Source organism: Cygnus atratus, chromosome 2 (assembly GCF_013377495.2).
Source record: "Cygnus atratus isolate AKBS03 ecotype Queensland, Australia chromosome 2, CAtr_DNAZoo_HiC_assembly, whole genome shotgun sequence".
NCBI classification, from domain to species: domain Eukaryota; kingdom Metazoa; phylum Chordata; class Aves; order Anseriformes; family Anatidae; genus Cygnus; species Cygnus atratus.
Genome location: NC_066363.1, coordinates 47,231,105 through 47,257,978, shown reverse-complemented (window position 1 = coordinate 47,257,978; position 26,874 = coordinate 47,231,105). Strand labels below are relative to the sequence as shown.

Here is a 26,874-nt window from a genome sequence, read left to right as displayed (position 1 = left end):
AAAAAAAAAAAAAAAACGTAATTTAGATCTGATGGTACAGTATCTTGGCTTTTTCAAGTCCTCTAATAGCAGGCTCTATAATCATTTTCTCATCTAAGAATTAGATTGCAAATGAAATTTTGTAGGCTAATTTCTGATCGTCATATTGTTAGCAGCACTCCTTGTAATCATAGAGAGCTAAATTCTGTATTTACACCCCATGCAAGTGGTAAGGCCAATTATACTGAACAACATGAGGAGGGAAGATCTTGCACATGGATTGATAATATTAGTGAAAATGATTATTTTTGTTTATATACATTAAATCTAATTTACATCTATATATGCAAAGCTAATTTATATTCCGGATTTACATGAATACATCAGTTGATTGATACATTAGAACTCCAGCTACAGATTTGTTCAACTTCAATCAAAATAATCTTGTTCACTCTGGAAGACTAATGGACAAGAGGCAGCTGTGGTTTTGAAGTATAGCTTTGCCCTGTACCCCTACAGAAGTAAATTTAAGGTGGTGTTTCCATGCCATGGTATACCTGTCTTGACAATACTCATCACAGGGCTCCTGTGGATTCTACAGCTACCTTGGTACACATACCCTGTTGGTGGCCATTAGTTGCTGACTGCTATTTGCCATGTATCTACAGCATATTCCTCTATCCGTGTGTCACTCAATGCATCACGGTAGTGATAACAAATATTCTTTGACTGTTTTCATAGAGATCTTCAGCATAAGATACCTTCTATAGCAACACTTGAGACAGAGAATCAAGTTTTCTCATAATATCCATTATTGGGACTTTAGTTGACTTTTACAGATGGTATCACCCTCCACTTGAATCCTTGCTTTTATTTTAACTTTTTATATGTAAAGTAATGATCTTATCAAGCTGGGTAGGCAAAACACGACAGCATGTTTCCTTCTAATTTCAGTACTTTTTGCTGGATGGTGCTGATAACTATATCTAGCTTCATTCAAGAGTTTGCTCTCTGTGGTCCATGTGTTTGTATTTTAATGGAAATGATACAAAGGTTTGGATTAATTTGCGTATGTGCTTTGGAGCAGTTTCATCATACTGTGTCACTCAGGTGTTCCACAGCAGCTTGGAAGTATTTTCCAATCTCAATTTGAGAAGTGGACTCAGTATTTAGTGACTTAATGTAGGTTTAAGTATGGTGTAGTGTATATCCTTTATATATATAAAGGATAATTCCTTTAGTGAGTATCATTTATTCTCTTTTCAAAGGCACTAAGTATATGAAAATTGAAGCAGTCAAATATCCTTATGTTGGGTGTCTTACTTCCTATCCAAATACTGGTCAGAAAAAGCTGTTACAGATTTATCTGAAGTGAAGGTGGCTTACTTCCCATTTTTGGTTAATATAAACACTCATTTTTTTGTCTTCTGTGCACTATGTCTTTTTGCCCTTCTTGGACTTCAGCATTGTGGTGAGTCTCAGTGAGGAACATACCAATGTGTCTCATTACTGAGAAACAGCTCTTCAGAGCTCTTTTGTTTCAGAACTCTTCCTCCAAGAAAGGCATTACCCATTTCACTCATCAAAACCAACAGTGGAACTTCAGCAATAATGTCTCCTATCTCTCGGGACCTGCTCTTGTGCTCACTTAACCAAACAGAAATCCTTGGTTATTACGCCTGGGTGATGGTTTAGGGATTAAGCTTTAAGTAAAACACAATACAAAATGAATTTTAAATGTGTCCTCCAGGTAAAATGTTGTAAAAAAAAGTGTAAAAGTCTTCCTCTAGCAGCTAGACTGTGTAGGGTCAGGGTCCAAAGCTGCTGCAAGATGATGAAGTTAAATGAAAAATCTTGCAGGCAGACCTTTCTAGCATCTTGGGGCACAGATGGGTCATAATAGCACTGCCTGGGATGGCAGTGTGTTTTGATGAGGGGCGATGACAATGGTCAGAATTACAGGTAGTTACAGATATTATCACAAACTTTGTTCACTTAAGATTTTATTATTCCTACTAAAAATATAATTTAATCTATTAGAATAAATTATTAATATTTCAGGATACAAAATGAATCAGAAGGGCAAAAGTGGACTTTATTGCTGAGAATCCTAACTTTTCAGTTATCTTGATTTTGTTGTTTTGAGTTGCATTTAAAGTTGTTCCTAATAAAGGGGAAAAAAAGAGTGAACTTTAATGCTAAAATGGACATGTTGAAAGAGAATACAAATACATAAAACATTTATGGCTTTAGAACTATCTTTTGCATATACAGTTCATAGCATTTTGTTGAAGAAATGTCATGTAGGTCAGTGCATTCAGTCTGTGCAGAACGAGCCTGACAGCGTGAGTCGCTTTTGCTTTGTGCTTATTGTTACAGACACAGGGAGTGCAACTGCTCCTTGGGAGCTCAGGAATACTTAACTAGAAAAGAGTGTATAGGTCTCCTTCCAACTTCTGTTCAAACTTTGACCACCTAATGGACCTAATTTGTTTCTCATAACTGAACAGTCACTAAGGCTGCTTTTTATTTATTTTTTTTTATCATCTTATTAAGGCACAGAAAACTGGCTCAGGAGGGGACACGCAGGCTGCTGAAGACCTTCTGCTTATCAATAAACCCCTGACGGACCTAATTAGCCTGCTTATTCAACTGGTGAGAATTTGCTTGTTTGTAAGCTAACTGGAATGTCACTGAAGTTGGAATTACTCAACAGAATTCGATATCTTAGAGCTCTGTTTGCTAGGTTTTCATTGGTTTTAAGCTTCTCCCGAATACAAGGCAAGGACTCTTATAATTTTTAAGGAATTATAGGTCACAGTGACTTACAGGTTACAAAAGACATCTGAATAACTCTGTCCAAACATAGAACTTGGGCAGGGGACAGGATCCCGCTTTTAAGTTGGGATACACATGTATAGCCAAATTTTAGTCCTTGAAAATGGTCTAATGATCACTGTACAGGGAAAGGATTATATTCAAAATTTGAAAACAAGTACTACTACCATTAGAAAAGTCAGTAAACTTAAAATTAGTTTGCAGTGAGTGATTACCTTTAATGTTATTTCTTTGGGTTTGAGCCTCCTGATTTTTTCTTAAGAGTTTAGTTTGATTTTTAACATGATCTTGAGGGATTTGGGAGTGGGAATGGTCCCTGGTAGCCTGTAATCATCTTTCAAATCTATCTGTTTAAAGTCAGTCTTCTCTGGGCTTTACTAGACATCACAGTGCTGCACTGAAATCTCTCCAGAGAGCTATACTGTGTCCCTGACACATCCCACATCTCAGCTGCCATCGTACAATGCCAGAGATTTGTATTGGCTGTGTGTGTAATAACTTAGAGCAGAGGAATGCTTCTTGAGTTGGACAGGGCTTTTAGAGGTCTGGTGTACTGCCTCTGCCTTTTATTCAACATAAAGTGAGTAAAATGGTACATGAGAATTTCCCTGAGCATATCGCACAATCATTTCTGGGTTGTTTTCCTTAAAGGTATTTCAGATTCACTATGTTCTCTTCCAGCCCCAAACTTCTTGAAGTTGTTCCTTATCACTTAAATATAGCTTCTATTGTGATGTGAATACCTGTGATCCTTTTTACTACCTTTAGCACTGTCTAGCTTCTATTTGTGGAAAAGTGTGATTCCTTTTTTTTTTAAATAAATAATTTTTGGCAATATACTTGTTGCTAAGTCTACCTTTGATGAATTTGTTTCAACCAGCCATTGACAAAGACTTTTTGGAAATGTTCACTGAATGACCTGAAACAAAGTGACTGAATTTCAACTATTTAATATTTCATTTATAAATTTTTATTTTCTTTTTTTTTTTAATCGCTACATATGATAAATGATAAGATATGAAGAGATGCAAATGTTCCTTTAAAGTGAAACTAGACATAAATTTAAATTCCATTAACTCCCTAAAGAACAGAAAATTAGAGGCCAAGCTTTACTCAACTTGTACCACCTGGAAGTCTTTTTTTATAAGTTTCTAATTAAAGGATAGGATAATTGTATAGTTAGCATGTGCTGATTAGATTCTGACTTGTCCTTGTATTTCTGAAGCATGGCTGCAAATTACTACTAGGTTTTGCTTTGCTCTATGTTTCTACAGATTCCAGTATGTTGAAAATGCTTATTTAAAATCTGCTTGTTTTAACATACAGGTAAAGAGGAAAGGTCATTGGTGCTTCTTCATTTTTCTTGGTTTTAAGTTCTGTTAAATATTTTTTAAACGTGAGGGATTTTCTCTTGTGTACGTGTTGTTCTTTACATACATGTGCTTTTTTGGGTTTATGAAAGTTATTTCATCTAGCTTTGTTAAGTTTTGTATCCTCCATCCATTGCTGTGTTAAACTTTTCCTGGTAAGTCTGAAAAAGTTTGAACAATGGAACAAGAATTTTGAAAGTTAGGATACAGCTGTTCAAAATATTTTATGCTCTAATTTCTTTAAATAGGAATAAATTCTTTGTGCACTACTTTTGCTCTCTGCTTCTCCAGGTGCCTTTATATACAAGTGCAAGAGCTACAGTGAAAGCTGTGGCATGGGTTTAGAGCTACTCTCAGTACCTGCCACTACAGGTGTTCTTTCTGTAGCAGAGTACGAAAGACAAGGAAGAATATGTTTGCACTGTAAGAAGGAAGGAAATCGCTGATTTAGTTTCATTCCTAATTTGTTATGCTGAGTTTTTAAAAATGTTGTGTATTCTAGGACAGGGATTGGGTTTTGCTTTTGGCTTTGCAGGGAAGCATCTGCTACAGTTGGATTGTACTGACACTATATGGAGAATAGCCATGCTTGGGGAATATCACAAGATGGTTGAGTGGTGTGCCAATACATCACTGACCCACACTCATCCTGCAGTCTGATAATTTCTTTTTTCTACAAGAAAAATACCCCTTCTGGTAAATACTAACCCCCTTGACCTTCGGAACAGAGTTGCCCCTTTATATAGTGGTACTCGTGGCTTAACGCAGTATCTTAACCATTGACATCTCCTGCGTAGCTGCTATCAGCTTCTTGTGTCTCGTGCCAGCACTGAGATGATGTCTCATGGATCTCTCCAGATGTATATCCCTACCCAACAGGCCTACCTAAGCCAAAGTTCTGTTGCACTACCAGCAATAGTCCTCTGTACTGAGCTGTGAAGCTACATAATCTACTATTATTGTTTTTGAGGCATTCTGTTCTTTGTGAACTTCACTTTCTGGAGTTAACATATGTCTTAAATTTTGAAATAACCACCACGTTAAGATGTTAAGTTCAAATTATCTCCCTGATTTGGTATTTCTACTCATCTTACCACAATTATGGTTTCTTATGTCACCTTGAATAATTGGTTTCCCTCATTGATATGTATATCCCTCAAGAAGATCATTGTTTCATGCCCCATTGATTTGTCTACTTATTTATTTATTTATTTTCTTCAAGACCTACATGTTTATCTCTCTTAATAATCCTTCAAAAATCAATGCGAGCTAAACTTGAAAATGTCAAAAACTTAGAATCAATTTTTCCCTTCTGTAATTATGATTTAGTCTGTCACTTAGGGCATAGCAAAGCAAGTGTAGAAAACCTAGGTTGCATGTAAATGAAACTTCAGAGATTTTAAGAATGTGAAAGAAGAAATAATTACAAATTCTGTCAGGCAGAAAACATTGCAAATATGGAGAATTCAATATTTAATCCTGTGATCAGTCTGCCGTTAATTGATCAATAAGAGGAAAATAAATTGAGCATTTAGTCTGCTGCTTGGCAGCTTCATGTTTAAAAGTTAATTACACTTAGCTTTTTGTCTAATGTTTCTCCACTTGAACATAAATCTTATGTGATTATTATACTGAAACTTGCAGCTATTGTAGACTATATGAAATACCTTCTACTATTTTTATGTAGTGGTTATACAGAAAAAAAAAATGTAATGTTTACTGGCATTTGAAATGACCTCAGTGTGGATTTTCAGAAACTTTTTCAAACTCCAAAATTAAAAAACAACAACAGCAACAACAACAACAAAACACTTCTAAAGGTTTGTTAGCCAGTCTAATCAGCACTACAAATGAATAACCTAATTTTCTCCTTCATTACATGGGCTTCCATAACTCTTAGCGTAGTATTGCATTTGTGCTGGCAGCTAAATCAGAGGGCTTAGCTTACGAGTGATAACTTCCTGTAAGCTGAATGGGCTTTTTGGACAGCTGGAATTGGTATTACCTTGTCAATACCTATAAAAAGGAGTTTCATGTCTCTTTGGATCCTAGACATAGGCCTTTCAGTCTTCTCTGCACCCTATCAGACTGCTGAGAGAGATTTTGTTTGTTTGTTTTCTGGTGACAGGCTTCTTCATTATAGTGTAACCATTAAAATTTATAATTGGTTATCATCTTCAGGATGTCTGGATTTTAATGTTGAATGACCAGTTAATCATGTGCAAACATGAAGAGGACAAATGGGGAGCCTCAGTGCACATGGATGAATGAGATGATCTTTTCTAGATCCTTTCTGTCCCTACATTCCACTGGCCGTAAGCCTAACTTACTTGACTGTGAGCCTTGACTTCAGTTTCAGAGCACGTGAAGGTATTTGCCAATGAATAATGAAAATGACTGCAGAAGAATGATAATCCTGCAGACTGTGCAGAATTTTATTTTGCATTTCTTAGGAATACAGGCAGTTCTGTGGTCAGGGTGGGAAGACATAGGTTTATGTCCTGTGCTATACAACGTATTGCTGTGATTGTATCTGAAATGTTCTCTCTGAAGTATATTTGAAGGATCCTGTTCCACAAAGCTACCTTAAACAAACAAACAAACAAACAAAAAGAGAATATATTGTCATAAGCACAGAACTTCAAAATAGGGATTTAGTTTCTCAGCAGTTAGAATAGACTAAGATGAACTGAAAATACATTGTTTTTTAAAATATTTTTCCCTAGGTATAAGGACAAAAATTTTGCCCCAAGCCAAAATATAATGTTTTCATTTTTCATTTAAACTGTGCATATTTCCTGATAAGAATAGCATAGTAAAGGTAGCAGGATTAATAGTGATGTTTTGCTTTTACGTTTTGTTTAATGTTTGTAAAATCATCTTCCCTATAGTTCCCAGTGGTACTTCCTGTATAGCATATTCTGTAATCACATTACTGATGTAATGAACATCTATCTCTTATCGTAATAAACTCTCTTTGTGTTTAACCTCATTAATGCACTGAAATAGTGTCCCCTCCGGGTAATCCAGACAGTTTCATTGTAGCTCTAAAATTAGATGCTGTAACAACTCCAATGGTGTGAAAACTGCCACTTCAGATGAAATGATCACACATTTCTTGCAATGGTTTGCAATTCATGAACATGCTGCAAGTGGGCTCATAACACAGGTATTTTTGACAACAGACTACAAAAATATAGATGTGTAATAACAAGAAACCTGCTTTTCACTCTGTTAACCTTAAAATACAAAGAGCAGGTTCCATTTAGAAATGAAGTAGAATTGTACGCTACAAGCCTGTTAACAGGAGGTTATAACTTGGCCATAAAAATTAAGTAAAAGGAGTGCAATTTCATTGCACAAAAATCTTGTCTTGAAGCATTATTTAAAAATTTTGAACTGAAGAATAATTCTACAGTTCTGAGTTGTAGAATGGCAAAAATTATGAATTTAGCTCTTCCTTAATTTATTTTAGGATGCTGGTTTTTTTTGTTTGTTTGTTTGTCTGTTTTTGAAGTTATATGTTAGCCCAGAAGATTAAAAACTGCATGGAGAAAGAGTACAAACATTTCTACCTTGCTGAAAGACTGAATTTATAATCCCCTCTAAGACTGATAAAAAGTGAAATGAAAGGCAATTAGAGTTCTTTCCACTAATTATGAAATATTAGGGGGCAGATCTTTTCTTAAAAAGTTAGAACTCTAGTTTTTCTTGGGTGTCTCATCAACTGAAAGAACAAAAACAGCAGATGCTGTCGTGAAAAACTATAAATGCATTAGACTTGAAATATACTTCTTCATATCAAATTGAATTGTTATGAGTAGAAATATGAGAATATTATTCCAGCTGATTAACAGATGGACCATCCATCTATATTCTTTTGCCTAGCAATATGATTGTTCTTTCTGTTCCTATTACACGAGATACTATTTACTTGAAAGCTGAATTTTCATTCTGTGGCTTGCTATCTTTATTTATTATATTTTCAGTCATTGCTTTTGTTCATGCCAACAATTTTCTTCAGATCTACTGCTTTTTATTACCGTTAATGGAAGTACTAACACAGACTGGCAGCCAGTTCTAAATTTCAGGGTACCAGCTTATGACACAACATCTAAATTATTATTTGTCAGTAGTGAAACAGAAAAATGGTGAGAGCTCTGAGTATGTATGCATAAGCATTTTTCTCTATAGAGGGACATTGCTGAGAATTCCTCTTCCACTTTAATTATTGATGGGTTAGACTGTAGGCTAATGATTCTCAGACCCTCCAGAGAAAATCCTGTCTTGCCTATTCCCAACTTGTTTTTTTTTTCTTCCAAAATCTGTGCTGTTATCATTTCACTCCACAATTTTCCAGGATGACAGCAACTTGCCCCCCAAACTGTAGGTAACACTGAAGCTCAAAGGGACTCTGGTGTTGCAGAAGAGCCTGCAATACAACAGGGGATGAAGGACTTCTTTGGCATTTGTGATAGAACAGCACAGCGCCACTGCTTTCAAGTACTGTGAACCCTGGCATGATACTGGTGGCTGGGTTTGGAGGATGGTTGCCAACAACTTGATAACGCGTGACGAGCAAGTGTATCTGACAGAAAAACATACAGGGTAGAGGTTTTCACAATCTTCCTTTCTTTTTTTTTTTTTTTTTGGGGTGGGGGGAGGGGGAAGGACAGCAGCTACAATAGTAAAAGGTTGGGCATACCAAGAAAGGTAAGTCAAGCCATCAGCCAAAGCTCAGCTCCTCCTGACCTTGGCACTGTCTCACTAACTGGGGACTCCTGCTGTAGACAGCCTTGTGTTTAGATTCCTCAGGAATAACACTGAACAGACTGGTGTGCCCTCCTTGTCTCAGGAAGAGCTACAAAGGACATGGTGCTTTTTGCGTTTCTTCATGCAAGATTGCTGTAGGGACAGTCCTCTGCAGAGACTAATACCTTTCCTTTCCTCAGTTTGATGTTTTAGTGAACATTTCAGAAAAAGACCTTGAGAATTGTCTCACTTCCAAGTATGGCTACTGAGATTTTTGATTATGCGTGGTATTTTGTGCTTATGGAAATCAGGAAACTGGCCTCTGCTGCAGCACTGGGGCAAAGAGATATCTGTTCAAATGTTCGCTGATTTTCATTTAGTTAGTTAGCCAACAAACCACAAATGAAAACTGAATGTCATTCATGTACTATGATTTCAGGGAGTGGTTTCTTTACCTGTCTGCACTCATCTGGTAACGAACTATAAGTTAGACAGTGCTGCTTTTAAAAGGGATAATAGATGTATGTTAAAGTAGTGTAATCTCTCCTTCCTTTATATAATAGTGGTTTTTTTATTATTTTTCAGTGAAGGAAGTAAAAGTCAACTCAAAGCTCCCAGTGAGATCAGTGGATTTTTTTTTTTTTTTGGATTTGATAAGGAAGTAAGATATAAATAGAGCTATAAAGCTTGTTACTCTTTGTTGTTTTTCTTCCTTTTTAGCCTTGCTATTTATGTTGATGATGTTATTATATAACTCTGGATAATGAAAAAGAAACAACAACAATCAAATATGTGGAATATAGACTGGAATGAAGAGAAAAAATATAGCAAAGCTGTGCAAGAAATAGCTGCTGTGGTCCTGTCACTTGCATAGCATTAGGTCAAGTAGAATGTGATATGTCTTGGGGCTATGTATTCAGCACTTACATCTCAGTTCAGTCTGTTTTAAACAGCCAGCTCTGTGAAGCTAATGGAAAGCAGGTTCAAATTTGCATGCAGATCCCTGGGGACCTGCTGTTTGGATATTTAGGAAGTATGTCTGATGGTATGTTTCCAGATTACTTTAAAGTAACTGTATGGGTTTAAAATGAAAAAACTTGGGATGTTCATACTTCAGATAAAGTAAGTAATTATTATTGCAATAGGTGGGGATATATATATATACACACACACACACACGGTTGGACAGATTATTTGTTTGCTTTTAATTGTCAGTAAGGGTACCATACTGTAATACAGCTTCTTTGTGATTAGTATTTTTAGAATTAAGAAACAGTGTAGGAGTTATAGAAGTGTGAAAACATTTCATACCTTACTGGTAAGATCACCATTGGTATGTTTTGTTCAGGTTATAGTTTGTAAGACCGGAAAAGGCTATTGTGGTCATTCAGTCAGTATGCTGTCTTTTGTAACACAGAACTTAGGACTCTCCTAAATTAATTCCTCTTTATAGTAAAGGGTTTTCTTGTTGTTATTTAGAAGAAAAAGGAAAAAAAAAAAACAAACTATTGTTATATATAAATTGTCTGTGATGGAGAATCTGTCTCAGTTCTGAGGAAGTTGTTTCAGTGGTTAATGGCCCTTAATAATGAAAAAAGAAAGAAAGAAAATCAAATTAGTTCTTCCCTCTAATCTAAATTGCTGTAGATAAAGTTTTGAGCCAACATCTCTTATCAGTCCTTTTTCAGGTATAGAAATTAAGCTATCCTCAACTTCCTTTTTCTCACATGGAACAAAAGAATATGATCAAGTGCCCTTTAGCCCTCCCTTTGATAAACTATATAGATTGAATTCCTTCGGTCTTTCACTGTTAGGTTTTCCAATCTATCATCCTCTCGACTGTTCCCAAGAAATCTCTGATTTTTTTCACTGACTTTCAAGAACAGTGTGCACCAAAAGTAAGCATTGCGTTCCTGTTATTCCACCAGTGCCAAATACAAGCACAATATAATCTCTCTGCATGTGATTTCCAGATTGTACTTTAAAGAAAGATTTATTTTGATAGTGGTGCCATACTACCAGAAGCTCATTTAAAAATCAGTATTAGCCATATCCCCGAATCTTTTCCATGATTTTGTTTCCCAGGAAAGAGTTCCTCCATCCCATTGCAAGGGCCTGATCAAGTATCCACTCTTCAAAGCAGTACAGAAAAGCTGGAATTTAGAAAAGAGCTCCAAAAATATTTTAAATCTGCAAAATGTACCTTCTAATGTGGCTCGGTTAAAATCCATTACATAGCCTGTACTCTACCTCAACCAGGAGCTGTGGACTTGACTTAGAAATAATTAAATGAAATTTTATGGTGTGCATTATGCAGAAGATTAGACATCATGGCTATGATGATGCTTTCTGATCATACTGTTTCTATTTTAAAGCTAAGTATATGGTCTGAAAATAACAGAATTGGGAGCAACGTTTTCAGTGCTTTTATGATGTCTCTCTAGATATGCTATTTGATATGATCATAACAGAGACATAGTTATACTGCTGCTTAAGAATAGATATATTTTAGTTATATTTTCATCACTTTATTTAAAGCTTAGTTTAATGGAATATTGAGTCAATCAACTAGAAACAATTACTTCCTGCCACAATCTTAATGTTAACATTCTTCTGAATTCCCAGCGATAATGCAATTTTTCTGAAATTGGAATTTGATTTTTGTTTGTTCATTTTTAGCTTCCCAGTGAAGATACTGAAATATTTGAGAATGCCTCACAGTGCTTATCATTGCTGGTTCAGCTGTATGGAGGGAACAGTCAGGAGAGCATGTCTCCAGAAAACATGGACAGCTTTGCTGACGTGCTGAAATCCAAAAAGGATACACGACAACTGAAGCTTTTGTTGAGGATTATAAAGAGACTGGTGAGTCAGCTTCTATCCTTGTTGTTTTTTGTATCTTTGGATAATTTTTTTTAGCTATAATTTTCCTTTTAAAGTTAAAAAAAAAAAAAAAAAAGTGTATAAAGGAATTTTAAAAACAAAATATGTGAAGTTAGATTTCCTGTCTTGAACTTTCAGTAAATTTCTCTGGAGAAGATAGCCTTCTGTTTTTAAAAACTCTTACAAAAGGGTTGTTAGATTTTTCCTATTTCAGTTACCTGTTCAACTATTGAAATAACTCGTGCTATTTATATATTTTAGTACTTCAGCTTCATGAAGTATTGGGGCAGTTTTATGAATGCCTTCTCAAAGAATTGAATAGCTGTTCAGAAGCATAGTACTTGATATAATGGTAAATAAAGTACCATTTTGTACTTGAAACAGGTTTGTACATTGGCTGTTGACTCCTCATTCTCACCAAGTGATAGGGACTACTTCTGTTAGAGTGGTTTTAGAATAGCAAGTCAATCAGTGGGAATCATACATGGGCTGGTCTGCTGATGTTATTGACATGTAGGAGTTTTAGTTCTGTCACTCTATGTCATGGTGGAATGACAGCAGCATTGTTTCTCTCAAGTAGCTTAGATAGAAAACCTTCTGTATCTGTGAAATTCTTTTAAATAATACTATGCTTTTTATCTCAAAGTCTCTTGATGGAAGCTTTGCCTCCACTGTCACCTTGCAGTGCTTGATTATTTCACCCTTTATTCTCCAAGAGCAGGAGTTTTCAATTAAAAGAGGGTAAATTCCCCAGTATAAGCAGGAGAAGACACTTGAATTTTGCAATTGTAGTGCTGGCTACGAGAATAAGGCCATAATCAATGGCAGCAGAAGTCATCTTACTTATAGAGTTAAGAGGAAGCCACCTTTTTATAGGGCTTTTGGAGTTGCTCCCATCTTCTTTCTCCTGCCTATTTTATTTAAATCACAAGAACGTAAATACTATACCCTTCTTCCTCATTTTGCTCAGCCCTATTTTTCCCTAGAAGAAACGTGAATATAAGAAATTGAAATTGAAATGACATTTGAAATTCAGTTTCTCTCATTCTTGACATCACGTCAGGATTTACTCATCTCCTCTGTTTTCTGCTGCTCTTCTTAAAAAGAGAATTCTAACAAAAATTTTTAAGACTTTTTTTAAGATTTAAGATTAATTTTTAATTTTTTGTGTAATTGTTGCATAATTGTTGTTGTAATTGTATCTAGATTATTTCATTTTAACATAGCTACAGAATGGTTTCCTTTCCTTCCATTTTGAAGACTATGATTCAAAAGTTGACCTGGCACACGGGATATGTAGCACAGAAATTTCTAATGAGTATCTCAAGAGACCAAAGCTATGTTATCACCTTTTGAATCTTGGAAGTTCCTATACTTTTTAGATATCTCCTTTGTATACCAGTGCTGCTGGTACTTGTTATTTATATCAAGTACAGATTTTCTGTAATTATTTTAATAAGATCATAGGATTTCTTTTGAAAGCAAGGTTCATAGATAATTTGACAGATTATTTAATAAATCTTGAATTATTTCTCCAAACCTTAAAAAGTTCTGTTCAGAGGAGATGATTATCTTGTCAAAATTGTCGTAATCATGAAAGACATTGAAATATAATGATATCTATTTAACAAGGATGCAGCCCACACCATCTGTTCATGCTAAATTTTAAAACCTTGAACAGCGTTTTTCATTTTTTTTCATAAACTGCTCATATCTGAGCAGTATTTTATTAGGGGGATGACTAAGTGCATGAATTGCATTCTTGCCAATCAGTGCTTGTATAGGGCATCTTTCTGATATGTGATCCCAGTAACTTCATTATTAGAGACCACAGGTATTGCTTCCATAAGACAGGAATGTGTAAAAAGAATTCAATGTTTTTATGGTATAGGTGCCTTTATTGCATGTATTTCTGGAAATAAGGAAATGGTATAGTAGTAGGACTAGCTAGTCTTTGTCCAAGAGTTTCATATGTTTCCAGTGGGCCAGTGGAGACCTATATCCTGATATCAGAATCTTCAATTTACAATCATGTCAGAGAAATTGTCAACATACAAGATGGCCTTATCTTGATGAAGTGTTAACTTTATATGGTGTTTTAATTTAATATAATTTATTTATGAAGTCGTACCTGCAGTAGATGGATTTTTTTTTTTTTGGACAAAGTTGTGTTTGTTTTTAATGTGGTCGTTTCTCATTATCAGCTTTGTCCAGCAAGTTGACTGCAGGGCAATACAAACTTCTTGCAGCACTTTCATCACTGATCTTAGTCCTACTATTTTGTTGCATTCGTTTCTTAAAACACAAACACAGATTGTAGGCCAGACAGGGGCAAGAAGAACTTACTAATGCAATCTTCCTGAACAGCCCTTTTTTCATGGCTTCATTTTCATAGAATCATTTAGGTTTGAAAAGACCTTCATGATCACCCAGTCCAACCATCAGCCTAATACTACATGTCCACCACTAAACCATGTCTCTAAGCACCACATCCACACATTTCTTTAATACCCGCTTCCCAGGGCAGCCTTTTCCAATGTCTAACCACTTTTTCCTTGAAGAAATTCTTCCTGATATCCAATCTAAACCTTCCCTGGTGCAACTTAAGGCCACTTGTTCAAGTTCTGACACTTGTCAACTGAGAAAAGAGACACTCACCTTGCTGCATCCTCCTGTCAGGTAGTTGTAGAGACCAACGCGATCTCCTTCCCGTCTTCTTTTCTCCAGACTAAACAACCCCAGTTCCCTCAGCCCCTCCTCATATATCCTGTTTTCTAGTCCCTTCGCCAACATGATTGCTCTTCTCTGAATGTGTTCCAGCAACTCAGGTCCTTGTTGCAGTGAGGAGCCCCAAACCGAACACAGTACTGGAGGTGTGGTCTCACCAGCAGTGAGTGAAGGACACTTCCCTAGTCCTGCTGACCACACGATTTCTGATGCATGCCAGGATGGCATCAGCCTTCTTAGCCACCAGGGCACACTGCTGGCTCATTCCAGCAGGCTGTCTACCAGCACCTCCAGATCCTTTTCTTCTGATAACTTTTCCAGCCTATACCACTGCATGCGGTTGTTATGACCCAAGTGCAGCACCCAGCACTTAGCCTTGTTGAATCCCATACAGCTGGACACAGCCCATCAATCCAGACTGTCCATAACCCTCTGCAGAGCCTTCCTGCCCTTAGGCACATCAACATACCCGCCCAACTTGGTGTCATCTGCAAACGCAATGAGGTGCACTCCATTTCCTCCTCAAGAGTGCCAATAAAAATGTCAAACAGAACTGGCCCCAGTGCTGGGCCCTGGGGAACACAACAGGCTGCCAACCAGATTTAGCTCCATTCAGTAAAGCCTTTTAGGCCCATCCATCCCACCAGTTTTTCACCCAGTGATCAGTACATCTGTTCAAGCCCTGAACAGCCAGTTTTTCCAGACGAATGCTGTGGGAAACAGTATCAAATGCCTTGATAAAGTCCAAGTAAACAAGTCTACAGCCTTTCCCTCCTCCACTAAGCAGGTCATGTTACTGTAGAAGGAGATCAGGTTAGTCAGGCAGGACCTGCCTTTCAAAAATCCATGTGCAGTGGGTTTCTGTGTGTGATCACCTGGGTGTCCTGTACGTGCTGTGTGATGGTACTCAAGATGATCTGCTCCATGACCTTCCCTGGCACCAAGGTCAGACTGGTAGGCCTGTAGTTCCCTGGATCCTCCTTCCTGGCCTTCTTGTAGATGGACACCACATTCCAGTCAGCTGGAACCTCCCCAGTTAGCCAGGACTGCTGGTAAATTATTGAAAGTGGCTTGGCGAATGCTTCCACCAAGGCACCTGACAGCTTCTTCAGAACCCATGGGTGGATCCCAACCAGCTCCATAGATTGCTGTGTATTCAAGTAGTGATTTTGCTGTAAAAAGAAATTACTATGAGTGAAAACCAGAAAAAATGTGCTTTGAGCTGACTTTTTAAACTGTGTAAATAAGGATCACTGAAAAACGTTTGGCTCTGTCAGGTCCAGGTTAACTAGTCTTTTTCAGGGATGTTCTCTCACGGGCATTGATACAATGGACAGAAATTGAATAAAATTATCGAAGCAAAGAAACAGATTTCTTTTTTTCCTTTCAGCCCTCTTACTAACACTCTTATTCTGGTTGCTTCATCTGGGGTTAGATAATACTGCTATTCAGGTACTCCTTTTTAGTGGCATCAGTGTAACTGAACAGCAATGTCGGAAGAGTGCTCTTGTTCTGTCTTTTAATTCTGGAAGCATCTCCTGCCGCCCTTCGTGGAAATCACTATCTGACCACTTCATCTTTTCTGTGAGGTTATAATGTATCTTGTTACAGTTGAGTAAATCATCTGCATTTGAGTATTTCTTTGTGAAGTGGAAGAGATTTTCATTTGGGAAGCAAGTAGTTCTATTTTTGCCTACCTTACTCAGAAGATTTTAATTTCTTTTTCCCCAGAGAAAAAAAAAAAATCTAACTGCCAGCTCAAATTACCATTTAGTATGTAATGTAAAGGCAAGCAATTATCAGCAGCATTTTTATAGAACTAGCCAATGCCTTTCCACTGGACAGATAATCACTGTGGGCTTACAGCTGGATACTGACAAAGAAAATATTTCATCTTTCAAAACAAGGGAAGACTCTTCTATATTTCATCTGGTAATAAGGAAAAATTCCTCTGAGAAAAATAAATAAGCATCAGGCTCTAACAGGCAGTTCTCCACTCACTGTGGAGAATGAACTTTTGTTCTGTGACTTTTACCTTAAGTACATGTCAGAAAGTATACTTGAATTCTACCTAAATCACATTTTTTTTCTTCCAGTCTTCTTTCTAGAACCTGATTTTCACTGATTTTCATATCATAACTGTCAAAAAGTAGTTCATCCTTAATTTTTGAGCAACTGAGATATTTAAGAAATCATCTGAAAGTCAGGTACCCTGTGGAGATATGTATGAGGATTTCTCAAATTGTATTAGGCTGTGTAGTAAAGATGCAGAGGCTAGATCAATGGTACTTGAACTGTAACAGAGGTCCATAACTTTCAATAATTTTATTGTAGGGCTATTGAACACTGATTTGCTCTCTTTACCAGCCTGTGCCCCAGCAACAGCATCATACTGTGTCTGCAAGCAGATTTACTTTCCTGTTTCCAGTGAACTTTGCAGCCTGGTTAACCAGTGGTCACTATGTCTAAAATATCATTCATACATCTCTAAATAGTTCTGTCACTAGGTTAGTAATGGTATCATTCTGAGTTTTATACAGAGATTTGCTGAGTTCACATCTGAATTTGTATTTGTATATTAAATCATATATATAAATATACATAAATAATGTGTGCGTGTATATATATGTATATACACACATACATACAAAAAATATAATTACTGTGATAGTCCCCAGACTAGGTCCCCACTATCTTAATCAGTGATTATGCATTATGAGGAAAGATACTTAGAGCTTGAAGAGAGATACAGTCTGAGTAGCACAGATGTTTGATTTAGGATAGCTATGCTGCAATCCCTCTGAAAGTCAAATTTCCTACTGGAGATTTCCTCCTCAGTAGACTGGTGCAAATACATCTACCTGGAGCTCGCCTCAGAGAAGGGGAAGCAAAATCCCAAGAGATTTTCAGTGTCCCTTTTACATCTTCAGCTCTAAGTATTCTGCGCCACAAGGAGGTGCTTGTGCAGCAATTCCCCGCAGTCTGCTTTTTCGAGAGTTTTATGAAGCTAAGTGAACCTGTTGGCACATCTGCTGTGAGAGTGGTTTTCTCAAATAGTCTGTTAGCTGCAGAAAAACTTCTTACACATCTTTCTCGTAATCTGAATCTTTTAAGTGTGCCTTTATTTAAATTAGTTACTAAGGTAATCCATAATATTCCATTGCTCTAAGGGATGATTTTATAACAGAGATGCTTGTTAGATTCTGAATACAATACTCACTTGTGGCTCACTGACATGTATAAGTATGCTCACTATAAAAGCACCTGCTGTTAATGGTTTGTTTGTTTGTTTACAATCTGGATGGTTCTTATACAAACAATTTCTAGCCTTAATTAGTATCTCTTATTTTCAAGTTGTTACCAAGCTTGCATCTCTTTTTATAGACCATCTTTTGTTGTTTTCAGTCTGTAATAGAATAACATCCTTGGGTAGGATGAAGTATTTTATTAGACATAAACAACTAAAGATTCCCCCAAGAATAAAACACTAATCTACTTTAAGACATATTATGCTCATCATCAAAAGGAGGGGTTTCTTAAAATACTCATAAGCAGATAGATGGAAAGGGTAATGCCACTTCATTTCTTTATTCCTTCCCTCAGCCTTGAGAGGCTTCCTCTGTTTACAGACCCCACACAGGCCCTGGTGTAATAGGTATGGACAGGTTTTAATGAAATTTGAGAGCATCTCCAGAGATCACAGATAGGGAGGCCGTTCGCACGGCGCTGTTGCTTGGCAACCTTAAGCCATCACATTTGCAGGCTCAGAAATAAGGGATGGACCACTCACCTGGCAGCCCCGGGTGGCAGCCATCCCCTCCTGGGGTGCGCCCTGAGGGCCCGGGGTGGTGAGGCAGGCCTCCTGCATCTTGGCTTTTAATCTGGTTGCAAAGTAGGTTTTTAAATACAGCTTTGTGAATTTTGCGTACGCATTGACTGATTTAAAATGCAATGAAACTCCTTAAAAAGAAACCCAAGAAGTTAACCATAGATACTGTAACAAACAACGCGGAGATTTGGGCATCGGAATCTCTAGGCCGGGCTGTCCCGTGTCCTTTGGTCAAGGAGCTATACGTTGAGCTTACAGCTCAGAGTTAAGAAGATCTGGTTTAAATTAGTCAGAAGATGAATGCAGCTAATCATAACTGCTGTAATACAATTCAAACAGCAATTAAACTATGATTTAAATAGAGCTAGTATAGTATAATTTAAACAAATTTAGCTTTTGGCAGGCCTAGCTCTCTCTTGTGGTACAGTGCCTTTGCTGTACTTTATTGTTTACAGAACAGAGAATCAAACTAACATTGACTAATTTATCTGAATAATTCAGGTTTTTTCTTTTTCTTTTTTTTAAGCCCCTTAAGCTGTATTTTCAACTTTGTGCTCAATTTATAATATTTTATGTGCTCTACCAAATTCCCATGTAAATGAAATATTGTACATTCATCGTTAAACCCTTGTGGAAGAATTTTTTTAAGCTTATTAAAATATTTTCAATAGCAATCATAAAGAAAATATTTAGTCAATGAGAGTATGATTTTGAATAGTCAAAGCTTAATAGTATTTCATTTTGTTCTCAGACATTTTACAAGCAATTCAAACTCCTAAAATATGAATTATTATTTTTGTTCATTTACTTGGTATTAAGAATAACATAGCTTTTCAAAAATTAATTTAAAGTACAGTATGAAAATGTTATTTGTATGTCTTGTAATATACAGGATTTTCAGATGTGAGGTGGATATTGTAGTTGATTATCACTTGGTATCCCATGGCACTATTCATAGTATAAATGGTTAATTTTAACTTGACTAATTATATTCTGTGTATTGAGATCCAAGGCACATATTTTCATTGGATATGTTTGATATGATTTTTCATTTTTCATCCAGGATGGTTAGATACTGTTTCACCTTAGAGGCATATGTATGCTTATGTTCTGTGTGCAAGGTTTATTTAGCTTGTGAAGGGCTAGACGGAGGCTTCTTTACACTCTGTGTAGGTCATTGATCAGGCTATGGATATCAGGAGAAGGTTTTTCACTGAGAGGGTGGTCAGGTACTGGAACAGACTCCCCAGGGAAGTGGTCACAGCACCAAGTCTCTCAGAGTTCAAGAAGTGTTTGGGCAACACTTTCAGACACATGGTCTGATTTTTATTTTTATTTTTTGGGTGGTCCTTTGGGGACCCAGGAGTTGGACTCAATGATCCGTGTGGGTCCCTTCCAACTCAGATATTCTATGTAGTGTTTTCAGGATGGTGAGAAAAAGTGTAATATTGTTGGCACTGTTCTTGACTTTCTCTTTTTTGAAATTTGCATCCTGTGGTTTGTATTGGAAAAGAGTCAAGAGTATTTTGGTATTTAGATTATGCACTTGGATAGGGCACTGAGAGAATTTTGATAGGTATTTTCTATTTCTGATTATCTTCCTTTGAATTTTGATGTATCCTTCTTTTAGGTGGACGAATTCTTAAGCACAGTGTTCTGTAGTTGTACAGCCATAGGGTATTTTTCAGGACTTATCCTTCTGTCTTATGAAATTAAACAGGACCGGTATCCATGAGTGGCAAGTCTCAGTCACCTATGCAGTCCCTGGAATTCTTATCTTCCACTATCTTGTCACTTTTGATCCTGTCCAGAAGTTCTATGCCTGGTACCAGATTGCAGAAAACTTTACTTTTTTTTTGACTCAAAGCACTAGATGGTACAGGAATGCTCTGATTATTTCATTTCATAGAAAAAGCAAGCTTGTCCAGGCTTATAGGATGACCTTTTTCTGGCTTGTCAGAATCCTCTTCTGCTTTGTGAATTTTGTACTGCCTACACTTGCTCTAATTCCCTTTTCTGTGGTATAATTTGTGTCCCTATATGTGTGTATAACCATAAATACAGTGTATTTTCTTTTTGCATGTGACTTTTGTTATTCTCAACTGAGAGCGTTATGAAATTTTTAACTGTGAGAATTAAAATTTTATTTTAACTTTTGGATCTAAGCTGAGACTTTTTTTTACAGCTGATGACTAGACTCCACAAGGCTGTTCAGTTAAAAATACTAGGTTTCATATAACGTGTGGTAAAAACAGAAAATTAAGTACTGATGCATAAAGTCATATAATGAGGATTTTTTTAATGCAATTAACTTACTATATTTGGATGTATGTAGGAGTTTGTATAGCTTGAAAACTATGCTCAAGGAAATTGTTACTGGGACTTTGATGTGATTTAGGTCCACTTTTTTGCAGCTGGAGATATGTCTGGAATGTCCATGGTTATCTTAATCCAGAGGTGCTGTTTTGTTTTACATATTTACACCTCTGCAATGACTAATTTGCTGTCAGTGTTTTTGCTTCACCTGTGAAGTGTTTCCTCCTTATTGACGAGAGCACACTGCTCTTTGGTATTTCCACCACACAGATAAACACCTGCTTTGCTAGCAAATCATATGCTGCTTTCTCCTGCTCCCATCCCAGAATTTCAAACAGAGGTCCCTATTAATGTATTTCCTTCATTTGTCCTTAGTATTTGTTTGTCTGCTGACATCTTTTTAACATGAAGCTACATAGCTCCTACTTCTGCTGTTTTCTGCTTTGTCCTTGCAGCTTTATGTGTAGTATTAGTCACCTACCCTCACAGGTTACTGTGATGCTTGATGTTTGCAAAATATTTAACGGTCCTTGGATAAGGAGTAGTAAATATCACACAATGTTTTACTTACAGGGATTCAACCAACACCAAGAAAATATGATTAAATTATCAAAAATATTTTCTCAGCTGGATTGCTAATGCATTATTAGGGACATGTATTTCTGGAGTCTGTAGCATTGATGACAGTGTTCCTGCAGTAGTTACTACTGTTCTTGTTGTCATAACTGAATTGCATTACTGCCTGTAGACCAGGACCTCATTGTGGTAAACACAAGCAAGCATACTAAAATGTCTTTACTTGCTCCAGAGAACAATCCAGCTTGTTGCCTGTCTTGAAATAAGCTCAAGGAATTGCCTGACACCAACACTTCCAAATAGGAAATAATTTGGCACAAAGACGATCATCATATATAAAACAGATCCTTGGACAGTGTTCAGTTCCCTGCAAGCAGGAATGGGAATTTAACTAGTTTCTCCTCACTATTAATACAGAAGTATCTTCATTTCATTACAATGCTAATTTCGGCAGTATTTCAAAAATACTTGGTCTTCATATCATCTTAATGTGAGGCTGCTACCAGAAACTGAAAGAGCTTTGAAAGATTTTGGTTGCCTGTATTGAAGATGAGATACGGGTATGCATAGAAACCAGGTTCAGTGTGACTTTTTGCAAAGTCTTATTGTGAACCCTTCAACAAAACCTCCCTTTCTTGTTGTATCTATTCACTTAACTCAGTCTCCTTGCTGACAGACTTCCAGAGGGTGAAGTAGTCTATTACATTTCAAGTGTAAGTAAAATTTTAATTACGGTGTACCAGGAAGAAATCAAATGTAGGAATTAGATTCCTTACTGGGAAGGAGTGGTCCTTCTTTTGTCTTCTAAATGACCTAGTACTGGACCAGAGTCAAAGGGCTTGATGCATTCTCTTCATTAATCTTCAGCACTTCCTTGTTCTCCTTGACAATGCTTCTATCTATTGACTTCTGCATATATTTCAAGATCTGTACCTCAATATGTTATCTGACAAATGTTAGCGGTGTTTCACTTTGTCTAGATCCATATCCTCTTTGTCTTCTAAGGCTGGAGCACAGCTGAGAAGCTTGCATTTTCACAAGGCTTGTCATGAGTGAAATAGCAGGTCACACAGAGTTTGATTTAACAGCTGTAGTGTATGGATGCAGATAAAGAAGGAATATAGTTCAAGTGCTTAAAGGTGTATTTTGTAGAGGCAGAAGGTCCTTGGCCATCAAGCCGTGATGATGTGGGACCCTGAGGCACATAAATTAGGCATAGGAGACATAGACCAGTAGGGCATTTCAAATATGGGTTGCCAGAGGTAAATTGTGAGTAAAAATACAACAAAGATACAACAAAAGCAAGCTGGTCTTGATAATGAGACCAAGTGATATGACTGTATGAGGACAAAGGAATGTAGTGTTTAACGAGTTAAATCAAAGATGAAAACTATTTTAGAGATTTCAGTCATAACATACACGCGATGAAAGAAAACAAAACATTTAAGGTTTTCCCTGGGTATCTGGTAATGGTTGCTTGACGTTTTCACTAACAGTAAGTGCATACTTTTCAAGTTCCTCAACAGAGGGCCTATGCTCAAGTACTAATCCCTGGCAATGATAACTGTATCTGGGCTTTATGAACATGGTGCTGCACAATTTCAGATGAGTCCATGATTCATGTAAATGTTCTCAAACAAGGTTATGTTTAAAAATAGCGTTTGTGTGCATTGAGGTTAGGCTTTCAGTAGATTTCTACAATAACTGACCCCCCCTTCCCAGTTCAAGCAGTGATTCAATCCAGTATCTTCAGTGATGAAATCCCCACATTTTAAATTATGAAGACTCTACTAGTTAAACATTTATAAAATGTCCAGTGCTGTCACTTCTTTAAACTATTAAAATGTAATGTTTTTATATGAACATCATTATAAATTTATAACAAATGTAATTTGTGGTGATGTGGTGTTCTATGGGCTGTGAATTACTGTCCTAAATTTCACACAGCAGATGTTTTCTCTGGGATATAATGCCTAGTTGATGAGTTCATATGATGAGAAGAGTATCTCGTAATTTACGTACCAGCTCTACTCTGCTTATACAGCTTGCTTTTTTAGTCCTTTCAGGAGGGATGTTAAGAGCAAAGAAGTTGACTCACAATTCTCAGTCTTGTCAAAAGCAGATGATTACTTAAATCCTTTAACATCATTAAAAGTGTATCTCTTCCAGAGACAGGTCAGAATCATTCAGAAATGGATCAACAGATACATGACATTTTACGATATCAAATAGCTCTGATGATTTAAAATTCATTTTTTAGCAAATATGCTGGTGTACATAATTACAAGAGAGCTGTTGTAGAGCATAACCCCAGTATACGTTGAAAGGTCAAAATAATGTTTTTGAAAGTGCATAATATTGCAGCTTATGGATAGAAATCTGATCTTTATTCTGTAAACCCATGGTAATTTTAACGAATAGACATTGCATATTAGAATTCCATCAGAAGATTTATAATATCAAAACTTGCTCCTACCTGTGCTAAACAAAACATTTGTGTTTTTTAATGCAACAGCTCAGCATTTCCATGGAAGTGCCAGCTTGGGGCTTTCTACCTGTGCCCTGGGCAGAACTCTGAACTTCTGCCACAGTCTACACAAATCAGATTAACTTTTTTTCATTTTCTAACTCTAATCTTTTACAATAGAATAATTCCCACAGAAATGAGCATATTAATACATCTTCATACAGCTACTTTTCTTCAAAGTACTACCACTATTTAAATATGGCAGGAGGTAATTTTTAGCATATGTGATAAAATAACAAGCTTTGTATTAAGCATAAAAGGAATCATTGTTTGTAAAGATCCGGGTACTCTTTTGTCATTTTAAACCATTAGTGCAGTTTTTGTATTTGCAATATAAATGGAGATATATTCATGAAATGGCACACAGCATTTATTTTCAAAGTTCATAACTATAAGATGGCTAAGAGTAATTTGTGCCACATATATCAGTCAGATATGTGTGGCCCTGACTCTGCTAATGCAGCAATAATTCTTTTAGCTTGGTGAGGAAAATTCTTATTGCTGAAAAGCAAATTACAGCTGTCATTGAAAGACTTAAGAAATAATATGCCCTCAGGATTGCTTGAGTGGACTGTTGCTCCACTGAGGAGCTCTGATGACATCAGAGAAGACGCTCATGCAATTTATTCATGTAATTGGAATTGCAAGATGTAGTATATATTGCATTTTGAAGGTGATGTTATTTAATAATGAATGATTTTATAGACTCTTCTAGTCTCTCTATCATGTCCTTGCTGCTTCACCATTATATTTATTAGTACCCTTTGCTCCCTGTGACTTTTTATTCTACATTTCCACCTCCACTCATGTTTTTCATTCTTCTTTCGTCTCCTGAACCAGATGCTCCTGATCTGTCTTGAAGCTTACATTCTTTTTCTTTTAGATAAAACTGGAAAGCTTTGTGGGAATTGATGTTGAAATCTGGAGGAGTTAAGATCTACTCTCATCTTAATTTTGACCACTGCAGGTTTCAACAAGATCGTCTTCCCCTTATTGCAGCTTCAGAGTTTAATTTTGCATAAATATTTATGATCTCCAGAGTACATAATTACATTAGCATACTGTTATGTGCTTGTGTGTGTACACTTTTTAGGCTTATATGCTTTTCTGTAATCCTCTAACATTTTCTCATTAAATGATAACTTTTCTACTTTTACTATTTCCATTTACATAATAGCTAAAAGTTTCTAAAATTGATAAGGTTTGAAATACCTTAATTTTCTGAATTCATTTGCAGAAATTCCAGAGGAAATATAATTTCCTTAAGGTACTTATTACTTGTTCCTGAATATCAGGCCTACAAAAAGTTTCTCTGATTTAGCATCCCAAATCTTTAGCTACTTTGAGACCTAGCAAAAAATATTAATTTCTCTTAGAACAGTATTGAAACAAGAAACCAAAGAACTGACTGGGGAGCAGAAATTCTATAGAATTTGGTAGTCTGTAGAATGGTAATTAAGTTCTCTTTCAGTTGTACATTTCAAGAAGTTGAAATGTAGTGAAATCTGATGATGTGATATGAGACTAAACTATGTGGGAAACCTTCCTAAAAACAAAGCTAACAGTACAAGCTAATCTTACATTTGTGTGCTTAACTCCCCTTTTAGTAAACTGTTTTGAATGGGTGATGAACCTAGTAATGATCTAATCAAGGTTTTGATCCACAAACTTCAAATGTCTTTGAAAAGAGGCAAACCAAATTTCTCCATCTCTGCTAGAAAATTTCTAGAAATGCTAGAAATTTCTCCATCTCTGCTAGAAAATAATCAAATATCAATCTGCCAAGACTGTTTTATTCAACTCTTGCCTAATACCTTGTAGAATACTTCAGGAACTTCAGAAGTGATGAAACTTTTAGTTTGACTTGGATGAGAAAGTAGAATGCAAATGTAATAACTCGTGACAGTCATTTAATGACTATAGGACTTGTGGGAGTAAGGCAAGGTGCAGAGGACAATAGCAAGATGTGGAGTGGAATGTGAAAGGAGCAGTGTTGACTATTGCTAAATGCATGCATGTGAGGAGGTGAAATAATGATGTCAGTAGACTATTAGAGGTGTGAAATATAAAGCAATGATGAACAGTATCTCAATACCACGGTGGTATCACAGTTCTGAATGTGGGTAATTCCCAAACAATATGAAACACATTAGATTTTGAGACTACTGAAGTTACTGACTTTAGGGTGATATGAATCTTGTGCCTCACTCTGTACAGCCTGTCCCCAAAGTAGCGTTGCTGTGGTTCAGCTCCCCACTCAGTCTACAGGGGCTCAGCTTTCAACCTTTGTGTTTGAGCAGAGAGGAAGAAAAGAGACTAGGATGTATGCACTCTCTGTGCACCTTTCTGTTCCTCTCCTCTCTGATGGACAGGGATGCTCCCTCTGCTCCTCTGTAAAGAAGCTGGATCAGAGCTGGACTTCCATGCTATAATGTCCATAGCAGTGTTTGTGCTCCAGTGAAGTTTTATGCATTTAGGAAGAGTGTAGATAGAGAGAAGGGGCACCAAAGCTACCACGTGTTATAGTGTCATCATTGGATGAGGTCGTCTTAGGACATTTTCTAGCCACAGTCACATCATTAGTGAGAGCAGAGAAGTTGTGGCAACCTTAATTGAACCCTTGTCCAGATTTCATAATAGCATATTTAGTGCTATCATACTAACATTATGATCTGAGATGCAAACACTATAACCCATCAACATTTTAATAGATAGCAGAAAGAATGTTTCTGTTTTAAACAGAAAACCAGCCAGGCTACATGGAACAGCTGGACAGCTGCCTGTATCACACTGCTAAAGCAGCCATAGGCTCGGTATTCTCTGCCACCCCCAGCCTTCTCTCAACCCAATGGCTTTGCAGGGCAGCCCAAGCAATCACCCTAACCCAGACAGTGTGATAAAGCATGTGGGTTCCTCCACACTGCAGGGGCTCTGCTCCAACCCGACCTGAAACCACACTTGCAGTATAGAAAGTATGTGTGGATGGTCTCTAGGGCCACCACATAATGCAAGCATCACCTTTGCGTCTTAATCTGTATGTTTATATGGTATTCAGCGTAGTTTTGATTTTGTCTGGA

General features: G+C 36.7%; 1 protein-coding gene across 6 annotated transcripts in view; it reads left to right on the top strand.

Annotated features, from left to right (window-relative positions):
• Nucleotides 1-26,874, top strand: part of ULK4 (unc-51 like kinase 4) — a 242,747-nt gene that overhangs the window by 173,982 nt on the left and 41,891 nt on the right. For all 6 annotated transcript variants that reach the window (XM_035549727.1, XM_035549732.2, XM_035549729.2 and 3 more), the window contains 2 exons: nt 2,536-2,634; nt 11,619-11,804. In XM_035549727.1, the coding sequence (XP_035405620.1) occupies nt 2,536-2,634; nt 11,619-11,804 (285 nt within the window). The remainder of the gene's footprint in view (nt 1-2,535; nt 2,635-11,618; nt 11,805-26,874) is intronic.